This window comes from Schistocerca cancellata, chromosome 1 (assembly GCF_023864275.1).
Source record: "Schistocerca cancellata isolate TAMUIC-IGC-003103 chromosome 1, iqSchCanc2.1, whole genome shotgun sequence".
Taxonomy (NCBI): Eukaryota; Metazoa; Arthropoda; class Insecta; order Orthoptera; family Acrididae; genus Schistocerca; species Schistocerca cancellata.
In genome coordinates, this window is record NC_064626.1 from 539163308 (window position 1) to 539181578 (window position 18271).

Sequence of the window (18271 nt, forward strand, 5' to 3'; positions counted from 1 at the left end):
GGATTCGCCTCCCTGAAGAATATACTGTTTTCGCAGCAGAGCTCCATGTGATCCTGAAGGCCCTGGAGCGGATGAATCATGTTCGGGGCAATCGATTTCTCCTCCGCTCTGATTCTCTTAGTGCCTTACAATCATTGCAGAATCTGTACCCAACTGAGGAGATGGTCCAGCTGATATATGACTAACTGTACTGGCTCCAATGGCGGGGTAAGAAGGTGTCCTTCTGCTGGGTGCCTGGTCTTGTAGGAATATGGGGCAATGAAAAGGCCGATCGGGCTGCCAAGGAGGCCTGCAGAGAGCAGGATGTGGTCCAGTCTCCTGTTCCCTTGCAGTCTGTCATTTCTGCACTCCACAAGAAGTGCATGGAGTTGTGGGAGGAAGAATGGCTGGTGGTGACGGCCAATAAACTGCAGTTGGTGAAGTCAACAACTCGGCCGTGGCATACCTACTGCCAGGTGCTCAGGTGGGAAGAAGTGACCCTCACACGTCTTTGGATTGGGCACTGTTCTCTCACACATAGCTTTCTATTATGGCGGGAGGATCTCCCGTTTTGTGATGCTTGTGGTGTGCACATCTCTGTCCGGCACATTTTAACAGACTGCATTTTATACCGTGATGCCAGGGCAGAAGCACAAGTTGATGGGGAACTGCCCTGTGTTTTAGCTAATGATGAGACGTGTGTGTCTAGGGTTTTAAAGTTTTGTGATGTGTCTGGACTCTGGCCTAAACTTTCAGGCTGGAGGTTTTAGTGTATTGCACAGTGGCTGGTTCCTCCCTTTTTCCTTGCGGTCAGCCAGCCACTACCATCTGCTGTATTGCTTTAGCTCCCTCTACCACTTTCTTCCTGGATTGTCCATGTTTTACTGCTGACGGCATGCTTTGTCCCACGCTTCGGTGTGGGTAGGCACATATTTTTCCAAGTTTTTTTGCTTTGTTTTACGTCCTGTTTTATCTCATAGTTCTGATTCTTTTCTTGACACCCGTCTCAATCTGTTACTGAGTGGGCACTGAAGACCTCGCCGTTGTGCACCCTTAAAACCCTCTCCACCCATCCATAAGGAAATCACTATGGACACGCAACATGTCCTCCCAGCTGAATGCCACTCCGCACGCTGACTCATCAGATATGCAGCTCTCGCCACCTAGCAGTGCAAAGATCTACTACTCCTACTCTCCAGATGGCAGCACCAGTCCCAAAAATTTTGGATTCCACATCGTAGGTGAGGGGAGAGAAGAGAGCTGTCTTGTGGGGCATGCACGGAGTAGAGACTGTCAGGTGTAGTGTCGGGAGGTGGGGTGTGGGGGAAAGAGTGGGGAACAGAAAACGAAAGGAGTAGGGAAGGAGAAAGGCTGGGCCATTACATTTGCAGAGGGTGACACACAAAGAGGGTGATGGAATATGAAAAGTGTGGAAGTGATAGGATGAGGGGGTGGAAACTATTGGGTGGAGGGTGTTGGGCCGTAGGTTACCTTAGGTAGAACACAGGATAATTTTGGGAGCGGAGAACATGTTATAAGGATAAAAAAAATGGTAGTGGAGGGAAGGATCCAGATGGCCTGGGTTGTGAAGCAACCATTGAAATCAAGCATGTTATGTTCAGCTGCATATCGTGCAACAGGGTGGTCTGCTTTGCTCCTGGCCCCAGTTTGGTGGTGGGCATTCATTTTGTTGGATGGTTGGTTGGTAGTCAATGATTGCAGCAGAGCTGGTGTAGAGCATGGCTGCTTTCAAGTTGGCCTGACCTATGATGGAGTAAGATAAGCCTGTAACAGGACGAGGATAGGAAATGTTGGGTGGCTGGATTGCACAGGTCTTGCACATGGGTCTTCTATGGGGGTATGATCCCTGTGGCAAGAGGTTGGGATTGGGAGTGGCAAAGGGATGGACTAGAATGTAGTGAGGTTGGCTGGATGATGGAGCACCTCTTTAGGAGTTCTGGGAAGGATCTTGGGTAGGATGTCCCGCACTTCAGGGTATGACAATAGATAATCAAACCCTAATGAAGGATGTGGTTCAGTTGTTCTTGTTTTGAGGTGGTACTGGGTGATGACAGGGATAGTCTTTTGCAGCTGGCTCTTAAATGTGATCGGAAGAGTGGGATGTGTTTGGGGAATGGCACAGGAAACCTGTTTATGGACTAGGTCTTGGAATAGTGCCACTCTGTTAAGGCTTTGGTGAGACCTTCAACTTACTGAAAAAGGGACTTCTTGTCACAGCAGATGTGCGTTTCCTGGGTCAAAAGGCTGTATGGGAGCAATTTTGTGGTCAGAGGTGTGGATGGAGCCATTAGAGAGAAGGAGGTAAACATCTAGGAAGATGGCATGCTGGTTTGGGGAGGACAAGGTGAAGCAGCTGGGAGAGAAGGTGTTTAAGTTGTGAAGGAATGAGGATAGGTTCTGTTGGTCCTGAGTCCAGATCATGAAGATATCATCAGAACTTACCAGAGGTTTTGGGTTTTGGGATGCTAGGAAGGCTGTCCTTTCCTCTGCTGAAAGGTTGCTGTTCTTAGAAGGGACTTGGGGAAGGGTGATGGAGACTAATTGGAGGTAAGGAACTCCTGATTCCTGGAAGGTGACCAGTGTGAGGGGGGGGGGGGGGAGGTGACTGGGGAGGGGCCAGGAGATGGTGACGAGAGGTTGGTTAGGTGAGGTGGGTGGTAGGTATGAACTGAGAGAGGCAGGGTTCAGTGTTGGAATTAGGATGGCTTTTTCATTCCATAAAATTTCAGGTGTGCAGCCTCATAAATTTCACTTGTTCTTGTGATATTTTGGCTGTATACCATCCAGCCATCTTCAGAGTGAGCTGAGGTGACCAACGCTCCAGCACTTTTTAAACTCACATGCTAGCCACTGTGCATGCAGTTACAGAAACACAAGGTGCCAGAGACGTTGATTGGCAGCAAAGAGGTACAACATATTCATGAAATTAGATCCGTGGCTACACAGTTGATCGGCACAGTGATATCAGTGTAGCACTGCGATGTCTTGGTGAGTTTATTACAGAAAGTGCTGGATACTCTGATTTGTCCAAGCTGAGCCTGCTATCTCTATTAATTAAATTTATCATCAATCGAATTTCAATTGCTTCTTTCACTACTGAGTCCCAGAAAGGTTAAGTCGAGAATGCCTAGTGTCAATACAGTGTTCTGACCCCACCAATTTTTTAGGTTGTAAGAGCCAGGTGTAACTGCAGTGCTCTGTTCATCTCTCATGGACTGTACGTGTCATCTGTCCAATGTCTGAATGGCCACACTCACAGAGGATCTTATAAACCCCAGGCTTCCAAAGCACCAAATCACCTTTAACAGAACTCAGGAGTGCTGCTGTCTTTGGTGAAGGATGAAAAATGACTTTCACTTTGTGTTTGCTGATGATCTGTACTAGTTTTGATGACAGGCTTCCCACATATTGCAGAAAAATCATGGATTTAAAACTTTCTGTGTCATCTTCTGCATTCCTTATGCTGACTCCTTGGTTTCATTCATAGTGCCATATGTATCTGCTGTAGAGAATATCCACTGGCTTCAAAAATCATTCTCAAGTGGAAAAGCTCACCCTCCAGACTGCTCTTGTCAGCAGTGATGTGTGCTCTGTGTACCAGAGTTCTGAGGACACTCATCATCTCCGAAGGATGGTGGCAGCTATTTGCATGTAAATATAAATCCGTATGGGCTGGTTTCAAATATACTGCATGTCCCAAAGTGCCATCACCTTTGTGTCATGGTTCTAGACCAACGGAAAGTATCCTGTCAGTTTTCACGAATGAGTTTGCGAATATTAAAATATGTGGGATAAATAGTTGTATCTTTTGATTGCATTGACTTAGAGGCTTCAGTGTTTCACACTGTGAAGGGACACAAATTTTAACTTGATACATGTACGTGTTCCAGAGAAAAAGGGTTTTTAACAGTCGGATGGACAGACAAACAAACGGGGGCAACAAAGTGGTTCTATAAGGGTTCTGTTTTTACTAATTGAGATATGTAATCCTAAAAAATAACTAAAAGTATTATAGTTATTCACATAAGTTTGTACTACAAAAAATAAAAGAAGGTTCCAGGAGCAGAATTTTAGTATTTGAGTCGTCATGCTGCATTTTTTGAAATCATTCTCCCGTAAAATGTACTCATATTGAATTACCCCCCTCCCCCCCCCACTCCCACCCCCCTCCTCCACTCCGGTGGTTTTCATTTGCCGTTTTTTAATATTTTATTTTTGTTTCATGTACATAAAGTGACAGGAAAAATATAGTATAAAATATAATCATGTACATGACAAAGAATTCTTAATTGTTTGAACTAATATGCAAATACAGTATTGTGCCAAATATAGTAACATTATTGATTGATTGTGCTATACATAAATATTGTGTTATTTCTCCAATGTGGTGGTTCCCAACCTTACTGAGACAATTACTCATGGATGAGAGTTGATACCCTCAAGAAAATTGTACATTTAAATGAACAAGTTGTAAAAAAAGTAACACATTTTTTGTAGTGACAAATGACAATAATACTTACAATTAGTTAATATGCAAAGAAATAAAACTCACCTATTTTTGTGGTTTTTATTAAACCAAGAAATAATGACTCAATGAGACAATTGGTACTGCTTATTTTTAGTAATCCTTTTTATTTTGGTCTTGGTGTCGAGTGATACATATGGTAGGTTAAGCTGAAATTTCATTATGTCCCTAACTTTTCTTTTCATTGCTATCATAGCAGATCATCCATTTTCATACATGTAAGTGGTGGTAAATTAAACTGGTGTTCTCAAGACATTTTTCTATAGTTTCTAGTGAGATGTGAAATCCAAGACATTGCTTTTTGGTTGGAATTTCACTGTCTGAAAATATCCCTTTGTTTATTATAATAGTCATAGACTTCACACAATTATTTGTTGATAAAAATCAGGAAAATAGTTGCTAATATAATTTACTACTGATGACAAGTGATGAAAACATCTGGGATGTTTTTAGTACACCACATTGGTTATCAAAAAGAGTTTCCAGTGTTTCTAAAATATAAAGTCCATTCATATTAACAATTTTTGCAAACACCACTGAGTGTGGACTGTAATGGAGATTATTCAAAATCTGAGAGCTGTTCATTGATCATTGGAGAGGTGAATGACAGGAATTACTAGAACAGACAAGCAGACAAATTGATTGGGTTCAGACTGGAATCAAAGACATAATTATGATCATAATGAAAATGACCTGGAGATGGGTGGGATAATTAGATGGGTGAATGGATTGAAGATGAACTGAGGAAATTCTTTGCTAGATTCCAACAGACAAGAGATGTCTGAGATGAAGATCTAAATGGATGTGTGTAGGTTATTAATAAAGACAGTGAAGATTATCAATATATACATACAGGAAGTGTAGCAAGTAACTAAATTTTACTTGTGAGTATGCAGTATAATATCAAGAATACATGATTAAATTTTTAGGTAATTTGGGGGTATGCAAGATGTGAAATTTAGTGCACAGAGCTGCCACCTCTTGCACCAACAACAGCTCTAACCCCGCTGGTCATTGTGAAAGTCAGTCAGGACTCCACTGTCCACATGTGGTCTTGTGTTATCCTGGCAAAGGAGACCTCAAAGCAAGGGCACACTCACTGGTCTTAACACGTCAGAAATGTTACACTTGCTGTTCAAAATGTCAGCTATGCAAATTAGAGGTGATCGTGGTGTAAACCCAATGGCATTCCATAGCATCTCACCTGGTACTGAACCTGCTTGATTATGGCAAATGTAATCTGGTAATATTTGTTCTTCTCAGAGTCTCCACACATGGGTATGTCCATCATGATGATGTATGCGTAACTGGGACTTGTCTGCCACTCCTGTGTTCAGTACCATCATTAGACAGACTATTGTTGATGCACCTCTCTGCTGCAGTGTCAAGGGAAGTGGCAACAGTTGTCACCGTGCTGACAGTCTGTGGTATTGCAGACATTGTTGCATGGTGTGTGTGGATACTTGTCTCACTGCAAACAAGCCTATTTTCAGAATCTAGGCATGTGACAGTGTGTGAAAGAACAATATGTCTGTCCTCTCATGCTCTCTTCATTGAGAGTTCACTGAGATCCTGCCGTGCATTCACTATGGCCTCCAGAATTCATTGACTACACACTCACATGACAACAGTGGGATCCCAAACAGTGTTATTAGCAATATGGTGTAACAAGAAACAACAGTCATGATAGTTCTACGTTCAGCCGCTGTTGGCTTCCCAAACATGTTGGTAAACTTTCCTCCTACTAGCACAATTTTATACATAAAAAAGTGTGACTTTATGAGTCATGTACCCAATCTTTTCTGTCATATGGAATGTGGACGTGTTACTCCTACCTTTTTTGCGAGTTGCAATGAAATGGTAATCATTTGCATATTCAAGCAATTACTATGCTTTTTGCTGGTTTTATGTCTGTTGGATGCTGTCTTCATGGTGTTGCAGTTGTAATGATCTGCAGTGTATTGGTTTCTAGTGAAATGGTATAAGACATATTAATTTTAAAGGACTGCTTAAGAGACATTACTAAATCTTAATTGAACACTTTTTGTTTTTTAGCCCCAGAAAAATTAATTCCCAGGTTGGGAACCACTACTCTAATGAGACTGTTCACTTATTTTCTTACAAGTTTCCTTAACTTTGCAATCTGTATCTTAAATACTCTCTTCTGCTGTTATTACAGACGCAGATGTGGTCATGTTAGTCCAGAACAATTTCGACAAGCCTTGCAAGTGGCTGGACTGGATGTTCCTGGAGATCAGCAAACTTGCTTACTGCAGTACTTTAGTGATGACATGGGATTCAATTATCAATCCTTTCTTCAAGCTGTTGAACCTCTGGATAATCCACCATTGGTTTGTAGTGTTTCTCGATACTCAGTAATAACTGAAGGCTTCATGATTCCTGTCATCACCTGAAACTACAAACATTAGAAAGCAAAGATTTAAACTGATTATTGGGACTGTCACATCAATTAAGCTTGGTTTGTCAGACAGTTGCAACTATTTGTTCCGAAGGACTGACATTTTATGTTTTTCACTATTTTAGAGTTTGTCAGTCCTACTTCATGGTAAGGAAAACATATCACTTTATCCTCATCATTTTCTTCTGATTGACCTTTTTTTGGCAGTTTATCTCTTCACTTTGCAATAAATTCAGAGTGACAGTAAATGATTTACTGGGCCAGGAAAATTGGCTACATAATGTTGTTCAAATTATCTAATGGGAGATAGTGGCTCAGATTTAGAAACAATTTTAAATGACATATGCAAATGATAAATGTAGAGTAGTGAATAGAATCATATACAGAAAATTTTCAATAATTAGCATGAAAGTGAAAAGTTGTTGCTGTGTGTTTATGTAAAATTTCAATATACCAACAGAATAACTGGAATGAAGTGTAGAAGAGTAACCTCAATGATTAATTTTGAGGTCAAATAGGGACACAGATTTACCTGTGTGATAGGTAAATAACAAACAAATTGTCATCAGAGGACTGAAAAATGTGTTTCATTTGCAAAACGATCATTTAAAAATGTTTGTTCTAATGCATGTTACATTTCAAGTCAGTGAGGAGAAAGATGCTCTGGAAGTGTTGTGTGCAGCCAATGAAAATGTAGTTGTGAGGGATTGCTTCATTGAAAAACATGTTTGTGGTTTTGTGTTGGTAAACACTGAAATAAATGAACAAAAAAACCTCATTTATTTAATATGGAATTGGTAGTGGAAAATGAGAGGTAAAACGTAAAGCACATTTGCTAGCTATTGACTTAGTTTCTATGCCTGATCCCAATTAACTATAATTTTTGTGGTGACAAAATCATCCTTCTAGGCCTGTCAGACTCACTATAATCTAATTAAAATTACTTTATTGTTGACACTTCATGTGTTGGAGCTGGTTTCCTCCAGTCAGAGTGCTCAATGTCACACCCAAACTGTTCAACATTATCAAGCCGCCACAACAATTAATTAGTTCACTTGCTAATCCCTGTCTGCCTCTCTTTTTTGATGTGTTTGGATCTTGAGTCATAGGTCTGGCCCTTCCCTTTTATTTTGTATTTCACTACACATGATAACCACATCAAACACACACACACACACACACACACACACACACACACCAGTGCTAACGAAATACGCATGTTTCATATACAGAGCTAATCAAACGCTACTGAATCCTTCAGCACAAGATGCGATTCATCACATATACGGTTCTTACGAGGGTCATTGTGAAAGTATGCCTCCTATTTTTTGTGATGACTTTAGATGTCCATGCCAGATGTTGTTGGTGTAGTGCTAGTGCTTGATCCTTCCTCTTTCATTTGGAGGTTGTTCTGCTTTTCTGCGGTAGGTGATGCCAGCAGAGGAGTGTTCCAAAATGGAGTCTGATACAGATGTGTGTATAAAACAGTGATGTGTGGTTGAATTCCTCACTGCTGAAGAAATTGCTGTGATTGAAATTCATCGACACGTGCTAAAGGTGTATGGAGATGATACAGTAGATGTGAGCAATGTGAGGCGATGGGTACGGTATTTTCCAGGTGGTGAATAGGGTGTGCATGACAAGCCATGGCCTGGTTCACCTGCACAGCTGTCATCCCTAGCAGTAAAGGCCATCTTGACCAACTCATCCATGCTGATTGGCAGATAATGACCACAGAATTGTGTGCAAAGCTGAATGTCAGTTGTAATGTCTTGGAAACAATGTTGGAACATCTTTGTTATCAGATAGTCTGTGCGAGATGGGTTCTGCAGATGCTTACACAAGAACAAAAAACTCACCGAATGGAAATTTGTCAGGACCTGCTGGACTAATACAAAGCTGAAGGTGACAATTTTCTGAATAGTATTGTCACAAGAGGTGAGACATGATGTCGCCCTACAAGCTGGAATCTGAAAGACAGTCCATTTAGTGGCGACATGTAATTATCCATCGAAGAAGAAATTCAAGATGCAACCATCCACAGCCAAAGTGATGAGCACAGACTTCTGGGGTAGCCAGGGTGTGGGTCTTTTGGATGTCCTGGAGTCTGGAGAAACTGTCAGTTCACACACTACAAGACAACACTGACTAAGCTGAAAGCCTGAATTTCCAGGTAAGGCCAGAGAAAAAGCCCAGCTTTCACCAGAAACATGTTAATGCCAGGCCCCACACCATTTTTGCGACCACGCAATTCATTACAAAATTCGGCTGGACTATCTTACCACATCCACTGTCCAGTCCCGATTTAGCACCTTCAAACTTCCATCTCTTTGGGCCTCAGAAAAATGGACTACGTGGCAAACATTTTCAAAACTCAGATGTTGTTATCAAAGTTGTAAGGAAATGGTTAGCCTCAGCTGGTTCCAATTTTTACAAGTGCGGCATGCAGACTCTGTTTTGTCATTGCCAAAAATGCAATGAATGGTGGTGACTATGTGGAAAAATGACAGCCTGTAGCTGAAATATTGCTCTTTTTGGCTGTGCTGTTGTGCTTTATGTATTTCCTGTAGTTTCTATGAATAAAAATAGGAGGCATTACTTTCAGAACAACCCTCATATAATCACTGGGATTAGCCTACTTATATAAGCTTCACATGAAATTGTGTGAAGCTGAATTTTTGAAGGCTGAATCATAAATATAACAACCTTTCTCAATGTAGTGGTGTGGCACAGTTGTTTGTGTATTAACTTTATGTGTAGAAGGTCATAGGTTCAAATCTCATCAAACACAGAGAACTTTTTTCTGAATCTTAATCAAAAGACTTTGATTGTTATTTTTATTCAATTAATTTATGTAAATGTTACTTTTTATTTCTAGTACTTTGCTGTATCATTTTCAAAATGCTGTAGCATTTTCAAAATCAAATTGACATTTTTACTTTTTTTCTAGTACCTTGCTGTATCATTTTCAAAATCAAATTGACATTTTTACTTTTTTTTCTAGTACCTTGCTGTATCATTTTCAAAATGCTGTATCATTTTCAAAATCAAATTGACATTTTTATTTGCTCTTATTTTTCTTCCTATCATTTTTTATTCGTTTGGAATCTAGTTGTCACATATAATCTTCAACCCGTGCCAACCAGGACTAATCCTAGTTGGTTACGCAATAAATCATGTGGCCAGTGTGAGGATAGTTTCAGTTATCCACTGACTATGAGAAATTACAGTTTTCTTTTAGTGCTGAAACTGAAAATTTTCTGTCTCCACTTTGCTCATAGTGGTTAGCTTTAATCACAGTGAACAAAGCCATCGTAATTTTTATTCTGCAGAAAATCATTAATTGCTGTTTTCTTGGATAAATTGCACGACATCATTTGGTTAGGTTAGGACATGAGTTTAAATTCAGGGCTACAAAACATGGTGTGTACAGCAGTTCGTCATTGGTCACTTAAAAATCAGCTGTCAACAGAGCATCGGCCATTTCCATCCATCACACCTTGAGGCGGCCACATGCAATGTTGCTCTGTTTTACACATTAACAGCATTTATGAAGTATCCACTGTGTTTGTTTGTCACCTATAACTGAGTGGTACCCAGCAGTGGTTGTGCAACACTGTATCAGAAAGTGACAGATGTCAACTGTCAAGTAATTTTAGTCAGACTATAGAAAGTAGTAATGCCTCCCTTTTGAATTTTTGCCCTTTTTACACCAATTTGGCTAAGTTTCACTTACATCTAATGAATCTCTGTACAAGTGCCAGATGAGAATTTTGTGGTGACTTTGTGACAAGTCATTGGCCCAATCTTGCTCCAAGACTCTGAATGGATTTTGCATTGTTCAGATATCAAGTTCATATTGCTTATATTTATGTAGCATACAGAATGGTATTTTGAAGTAAACATTTTTTTCAGTACTCTCATGTCCTTCCATGATTTTGCTGTTCCTGTTTACCAATGCTGATTTTACAGTTGCACAGCTGTGTACAAGGTCAAACCTATTGTGACTGGCTGGCCAGGGTGGCCGAGTGGTTCTAGGCGCTACAGTCTGGAACCACGTGACCGCTATGGCTGCAGGTTCGACTCCTGCCTCGGGCATGGATATGTGTGATGTCCTTAGGTTAGTTAGGTTTAAGTAGTTCTAAGTTCTAGGGGCTGATGACCTCCAAAGTTAAGTCCCATAGTGCTCAGAACCATTTGAGCCAAGTATTGTGACTGTATCTATGAATGATACACTGCTCCACCACTGAAAAGGCATTGATCAATCATCATTTTTTGTTATCGTGACTTTATTATATGAATGCTACACTGCTCCATCACTGAAAATACATTGATCAATTAACATTTTATGCCCATTTTCATATCTGCCATACTTTAAATTCACATTGCTTCTCAACAGCTATCCATTAGATCATGATCATACAGTGCTTGTACATATGAAATGGGATATGTCACTGTGATGAAGTGATGGTGGGTGATTTATGAAATGATGAATGAATATGGTAATGACAGAAACAAGGTGGCATAATTTTTTAACTGCATTTTAGGAAAAGTAAGTCTGTGTTGACACACAATAACTGTTATTTGATTGTACCAGAATTTGATTACATATAGCAGTTATCTGTAACTAGCATTAAAATTAGTGACACTCACTCAACAGCAAAACAATTAGGCCATTGTAAAGAATACAGCAGAAAATTTGGACCATTTTGCAATATTATAGAATGAGGAAGTGTGTCATTGATACAAGAAATGCAAGATATCTGATGCTTGCTCTATAACTGCCCGTTCCCTGTGTTTTAAGGATTGCATATTTGAATGGCTGGCAAAGGGCAGTCTAGAATTTCTGGTGACAATGAGGATTAGAGACTTGTCTGAATGTTTGAGCTACAGCAACAGCATCTGGATGCTGATATTTATGAATCACAGAGGCTATAGAACTTTTAAGGGTGCATTTATAAGGGTTCACAATCTACTGCTCTGATATAACTGTTTAATGGTGATAACTAATAGTGAAAGTCCCATGGTACATACATTTTTTAAAATCATGTATCTTCATCTTTTGCGTGTTTTGCATGTTTTGGAATGAAAATTAGTGCCAGAAAATTACCTGCTATGAGTGTATGGATTCTTTTGTTCAAATAGATGACTTTCACATCTATTTGTTGCAGTGAAATGTTTTAGGTTGAGGAATGGTAATATGAAAATGCTTAGTTCAAATCTCCATGCTCTTATCATTTCAACATATGAATTTAATTGAAATACAGTGAGGCTCAGAGAACCATAAGGGCCTAAGTACACTTATTGATTTTGAGATTGTGGCATGAATGCATGTTCCTGACATCTGTTGATCTCGGGGTGAATGAGTTTTGTCTATATCTGTTGCCCCACAATGTATATATGATCATTCACGAAAAGCTGTTTCACCAGTTTCTCGGATATCCAGTTCCAAAGCCCAAAGCACAAAGCACAATTTTAGTGCTCTGCATTGCTCAGTTGTTATCTAGGGTTGACAACATAATTTAGTGTCTACATTGTGTTTGTAGTGGTAATAGTTTATAGTTGGAAGTGTACTGGCAGTGTTATCTGAACCTCAAGCCCACACATGTGCTTAATGGAAATGATGATAATGAAGACCATGAGGTGTTGGAATTGGTGTGTGTGTGTGTGTGTGTGTGTGTGTGTGTGTGTGTGTGCGCGTGCGTGTGTGTGTGTGTGTGTGTGTGTGTGTGTGTGTGTGTGTGTGTGTATGTGTGTATGTGTGTAGGGGGTGCATTTAATATTGGATCTTTATGTTGTGATTCTAGGTTCAAATTATACTTCATCACATAAAGTGGGTACATTATTTTTTTGTAGGAAGTGTAGGATGTTGAGACTCGGTTAAAAAACAATTCAGACCTGTGCGACAGGTGGTTTGTCTATAAATTTGATTTCCACAAACAACTATTTTTCTCAGAAGTTTGTTTCTGTGCTTTGAGCCCTCAAATGATGGCAAAATTTAGGAGATTATTTAGCCAAATTATCAGTTTAGCATGACAGTGATGAATTAAGTTGGACCTACTGCAAACTGAGTATGCTATAACTCAAACAATTCTTCTTCAGTAAATAGCAAAAGAGGAAAATGGTGAAACCAGTAAAAATTGTGATTCACTGTCCTCCCAGTTGCTGGTGTAGTTAAACAAAATGTTGCATGAAAATACACTATTATATGCCTCCTGATCATGTCCATCACATGTGCTGAACTGTTATTTCACTAAAATGTTTACACAGAATCTAGTATGATGCCAGTCCTTGAAATGCAGTTCTACCAATCCTTCTATGGCATAAAGTCTCCAATTTATTGAGGGGTTTGTAATATTAATCCTGTTTTGTCATACACAATGTAGGCATTGGACACAAAGTCTGGAATACTTTATATCTTGTGGTGAACCTGTGATTATTTACAAACAAATTAATAATGGATTATAAGCATAGACAAACCAATAAATGCACTGCTGGATGTCGTTGACCTTATTACTTCATCTCAAATTAGTGACCTCCAATTAACCATAGTATGCCCATAGTGCTGATTGCAGATGGATGGCTATAACTGAGGTCTTGCAAAAAGTTTTATTACATATATCAGGCATAGTATATTGTATCAATTTTTCTCCATTGTGATGCTTATAATGACAAAGATGTTTGAAACAATTATCTTTGACATTCGACTGTGATGCTTATAATGTCAGACGTGTTTGAAACAATTACCTTTGACAGTCCAATTTGCACCTTGCTGCATCTGCACTTGATTCAGCAAACATCTGCAGTACTCAGGTAAAGTGGCTTGCCATGCATTTGTTGGCACGTCTCTGCCAGATTTTTGTGTTTTTAAGTTTCCTGCATCCACACAACAGCAATTAAGTGACAGTATTATTTATTCTCAAAAAATGGTTCAAATGGCTCTGAGCACTATGGGACTTAACTTCTGAGGTCATCAGTCCCCTAGAACTTAGAACTACTTAAACCTAACTAACCTAAGGACATCGCACACATCCATGCCCGTGGCAGGATTTGAACCTGCGACCATAGCGGTCGTGCATTTCCAGACTGTAGTGCCTAGAACCGCTCAGCCAGCCCAGCCGGCATTTATTATCAAAAGCTATGCAAGTTGACATTAAGGATGACTAAAGGAATGGAAGTTGCACCTGTTTTGGGAACTGTGTATTAAGCATTACTCCTTGTGTTGGTTGTAACCTCACTATGCGATGAGTCTACCCATAGACCTGAGCTCTGGACCCAATAAATGCGTGGTATTCAGACAGCTTGAAGTACGTTACATATTTTGCTGTTGTAGCTGTTTCCAGCCCACAGGATTATGTTTTAATTTTGCTTAAAATTTGACGTTGGATACACATGTGTTAGAATGGTTCATATCCTTGATATTGATACCTGACAGTTAGTGAAACAGCCATTCACTTTCTTTTATTATAATACATATAATAACTTAAGTTCAGAAACAGATTACACAAACACTACATGAAAATCACCTTCTCTTGGGCCAAGTGTGAACCCATGACCTCCATGTTACTGCCTTAGTTCCATCTGCAACAGTGGCAACAGTGGTGTTTATTTGGTATCTACCTTTAAAAGAAATTGGCATTGAACATGTTCCTGTTATAGTTGCTGATCCCTTTTCCTAACTGCTGGCATTTATCAATTTTACAGTATAGCCATCAACTATTTATGCAAATTCAGGCTAATATCTTAACAAGTAGTTAAACTAAGTGGCATGGTGTTTTAAATATGTCTTCCTTTTTGCTTTGTCACTACTGGTGCTCCTCTTGACAGAAAGAGGTTTACTTCCTCTCCAGGCATGAGTATAAGAGCAATGAGCAGACATACACATCTCAGGTAGTCAGTTGCAATGGCTTGCAGGGAATGTTCAGTTTGAAGATAGAGTCATCACTCTTATTGAAGAAGGCAGATTTTCTATTAGAGATGGTAACATGAGGTACGATGTGCAAAGAGATGTTGGAGGAATAATGTAAAAGAGGCACTATCAATGGAGCTGCAGACTCAGATAGGTAGAAACTGGTCACATACCAGGAGGACAGAGAGCTTGTGTGTAACAGCCAACAGCTTCTGTTTCTAAGTGCAAAACAGTTGCAGCTGGAGACCAACTTTGCTGGTTCAGGTGACACAGATCACTGTAGGCTTTGAGAAGCTGGACTGTAGACTCGAAGAGCTGTCATGAAACAGGAACTCAGTGAGAAAAGTGTTTTATATTGCGCGGCATTTGTGCAGCTCTACCTGAATGTGGTATAGGACAATGTAATTTTTAGTATGAGAAAGTGTTTTTCATGAGCAGTGGTTTACAGGCTACAAAGAACTAGACTTCTTGAGGAATATGTTATGATGGCAGGAAGAAGTGGGTAGCTGTCATTTCTTGTCAGTGTTGAGTATCTGCTACAGGAGCTGGAGTATTTCATAGAAATGAGGAAATTCTTGGTAGTATGCAGCACATTCACATATTGAAGAATATGTTCAAGTGCTGAGAATGTGTTATTGTCAGTGCAAATGCTCTATGCTGAAGGAGAATTAACGTTACAGGAAGATCATTCTCCATGGCATAAGTTTTCATGCATTCAACAACACCTGTCCAATATGAGTATCAATATCATGTGCTGGCTGCCATGGGCTGCTCATATGAATCCAGAGGAGACTATGTAAGTTGAGATTACACAAACATTGTCAAAAGCGTGTTCATGTAATAAAGCAGCTTCAGCTGATGCCCTTTGAAACTGTATCCTTGGGCCTGGGAGGAGTTACCTGTACTGTCAGTTATAATCAACATCTCTTAGATTTGATGCCAAGGTACATGATTGAAGTTTGAAATAATGAGGGATTCTAGACAAGACATTAGAGACCTGGAAACATTTTATTTTCCTTACTTGTTCTTTTACTCAATTTCCTATCAGTGAGAGTCAGGGAGGAACTCTAGGCAATGGAGAAATATCAAACCTGAGATAATAATATGTGTGTTAATTTTCATTTAAATTACCTTCATAATTGAAATAAGTTTCATTTTAATTACATTTCTCATTCATTTGCCCCCTGTCTAAATATAAGAGTAGTAAATTACAAGGAGTTTTTAAATGCTTTTTCTGTTACTTTGATTTCATATCATTCTTCCCCTCCATCCATTGCTTCCTTCTTTATTCTGCCAAAAATATGTAGAAGATTCCTTGTATTATTTATTCCGCTTTGATTTCCCTTCCATCTTCTTTTTATTTTCCTCACTTCCTTTTTCTCTGTAACACCCTCCCCTTCTTTGCCTTTTTGCTCTATCCTCCCAAAAGTAATAAACATCAAGCAGTTTTAGTTTAAATTATGTACGTATTTTTTTCAATATCTCTCTCCTCCTTCTCCTCTCTCTCTCTCTCTCTCTCTCTCTCTCTCTCTCTCTCTCTGTCTCTTTCTCTCTCTCACACACACACACACGCACACACACATACTGAGGAGTCAAGGATATGTCATAGCACACAGAGAGACACAAAACACATAAATTACTTTTGGTAGTGTATCGATCTCTAGGATAGAAATTTTAGACCTATGAGGATTGGACAAGCATTGTTATCTCTTTGTACCATTCACCAGATGGTAATTTTGAAAACTTTATTGCACAGATGGAGAACTGTTTATCTTACATTGTGTACATGAAGTATAAAACTGGATTGTGTGGTGACTTTGACACGCATATAGGTGATGTGAGTAGTACAGAGAAAGTCTTCATGAGCTTAATAAGGGCTGTTTGTAGCAAAGCAATATCTGTCTAGAAACAGTTATCACTAACCTCAATATTTGGGCTTACAATACCAGTGTAGATGAACCAACAATTGCAGTAATGGTAATCAGCATGAACAGTAAGAGTAAATTGCAACCGAGCACATGGCATTCAAGCTACTAATTCAGTAGAAGGGTTATCAAAGAAAAGAGAAAAAATGACCTTAAAGCAGCACTGTCTGATGTGAATTGGCAGCAGAAAATTGCAGAAATGGGAGCCAGTGACTCATTTGAATACCTGTTCCAGACCTTGAAAACAAAATTTGATGACATGTTCCCAATAATTCTCAAGAAGCATCCTGCAGGCAAATCACAGGAAGGGAAAAAAATTATTAAAGGGAAGATATGGTGTACACCTGAGATAGATAGATTAAAAGCCATTGTATTAATCTTCAGTGATCATATGAAAAAGGGAGTGGAGGATGCAAAGAAAAAACACAATGACAAATTTATTAAAGAGACTCATAATCCATGTCAAGCAGCTTGGAATCTGGTAAGTGAGCACAGGAAGAAGCCTACTCTGCCTTAAATCCCTGTAGTCCTGATGCCTTTAATCAGTACTTCAAAAGGATAGTAAGAAATACTGTAAATATAAACTGTTGCACTATTAAAAACATGCACCCTAAGAACATTGTAAAAAAACTAAATACACATAAATATTCAGAAAGTGCAGATGTGTATGACATGTATCGCATAGTCTGAAGAAGATTATTCCAGAGATTGTTCAACAACTAGTCATACTAATCAATAAATGTTTATTCTTTGATGTCTTCCCAGAATTCCTGAAACTGGCGTGGACAGTACTGGTCTACAAAAAAGGTGACCTATGCCAAGTGTCCAATTTCAGACTAATTGCCACAATCCTCAGTCTAGCCAAAGTTATGGAGTCTGTAATGAAATGCCAGCTATAAAATTACTCTGAAGACAATAAACTCTTTTGCCGGCTGGAGTGGCCGAGCGGCTCTAGGCGCTTCAGTCTGGAACCGCGTGACCGCTACGGTCGCAGGTTCGAATCCTGCCTCGGGCATGGATGTGTGTGATGTCCTTAGCTTAGTTAGATTTAAGTAGTTCTAAGTTCTAGGGGACTGATGACCTCAGATGTTGAGTCCCATAGTGCTCAGAGACAATAAACTCTTTTAGGACAAACAGCATAGTTTTTGCAAGGAAAGTTGATGGTTAAAGCAGCAGGAGGCAGGAAAGTAAGGCAAGGGTTTCAAGACAGCAAAGTGTGGCACTGACACTCTATGACCTCAGCAAGGCATTTCACTGCATCTCCCACAAAATATTGCTTAGTGAATTAAAGTGCTATGGTACTGGAGGTATTGTGCTGGCTACTCTTCAATCCTATCTTGCAAACCAAAAGCAGGTAGTATCAGTTCATGGTGCAACCTCCTAAGAACAAAACTGGAGCATGGCGTAACCCAGAGGTCCATCATAGGATCTATACTGTTCCCTATTTATGTAAATGCTCTGGGTTGTAGCAACCAAATGTTACAGTTTGCTGG

At 39.6% G+C, this 18271-nt stretch overlaps 1 protein-coding gene across 1 annotated transcript in view; it reads left to right on the top strand.

Moving 5' to 3' along the window:
• Positions 1-18271, top strand: part of LOC126188895 (uncharacterized) — a 249966-nt gene that overhangs the window by 100278 nt on the left and 131417 nt on the right. Inside the window, exon 9 of the mRNA XM_049930624.1 lies at positions 6705-6876. Within this exon, the coding sequence (XP_049786581.1) occupies positions 6705-6876 (172 nt within the window). The remainder of the gene's footprint in view (positions 1-6704; positions 6877-18271) is intronic.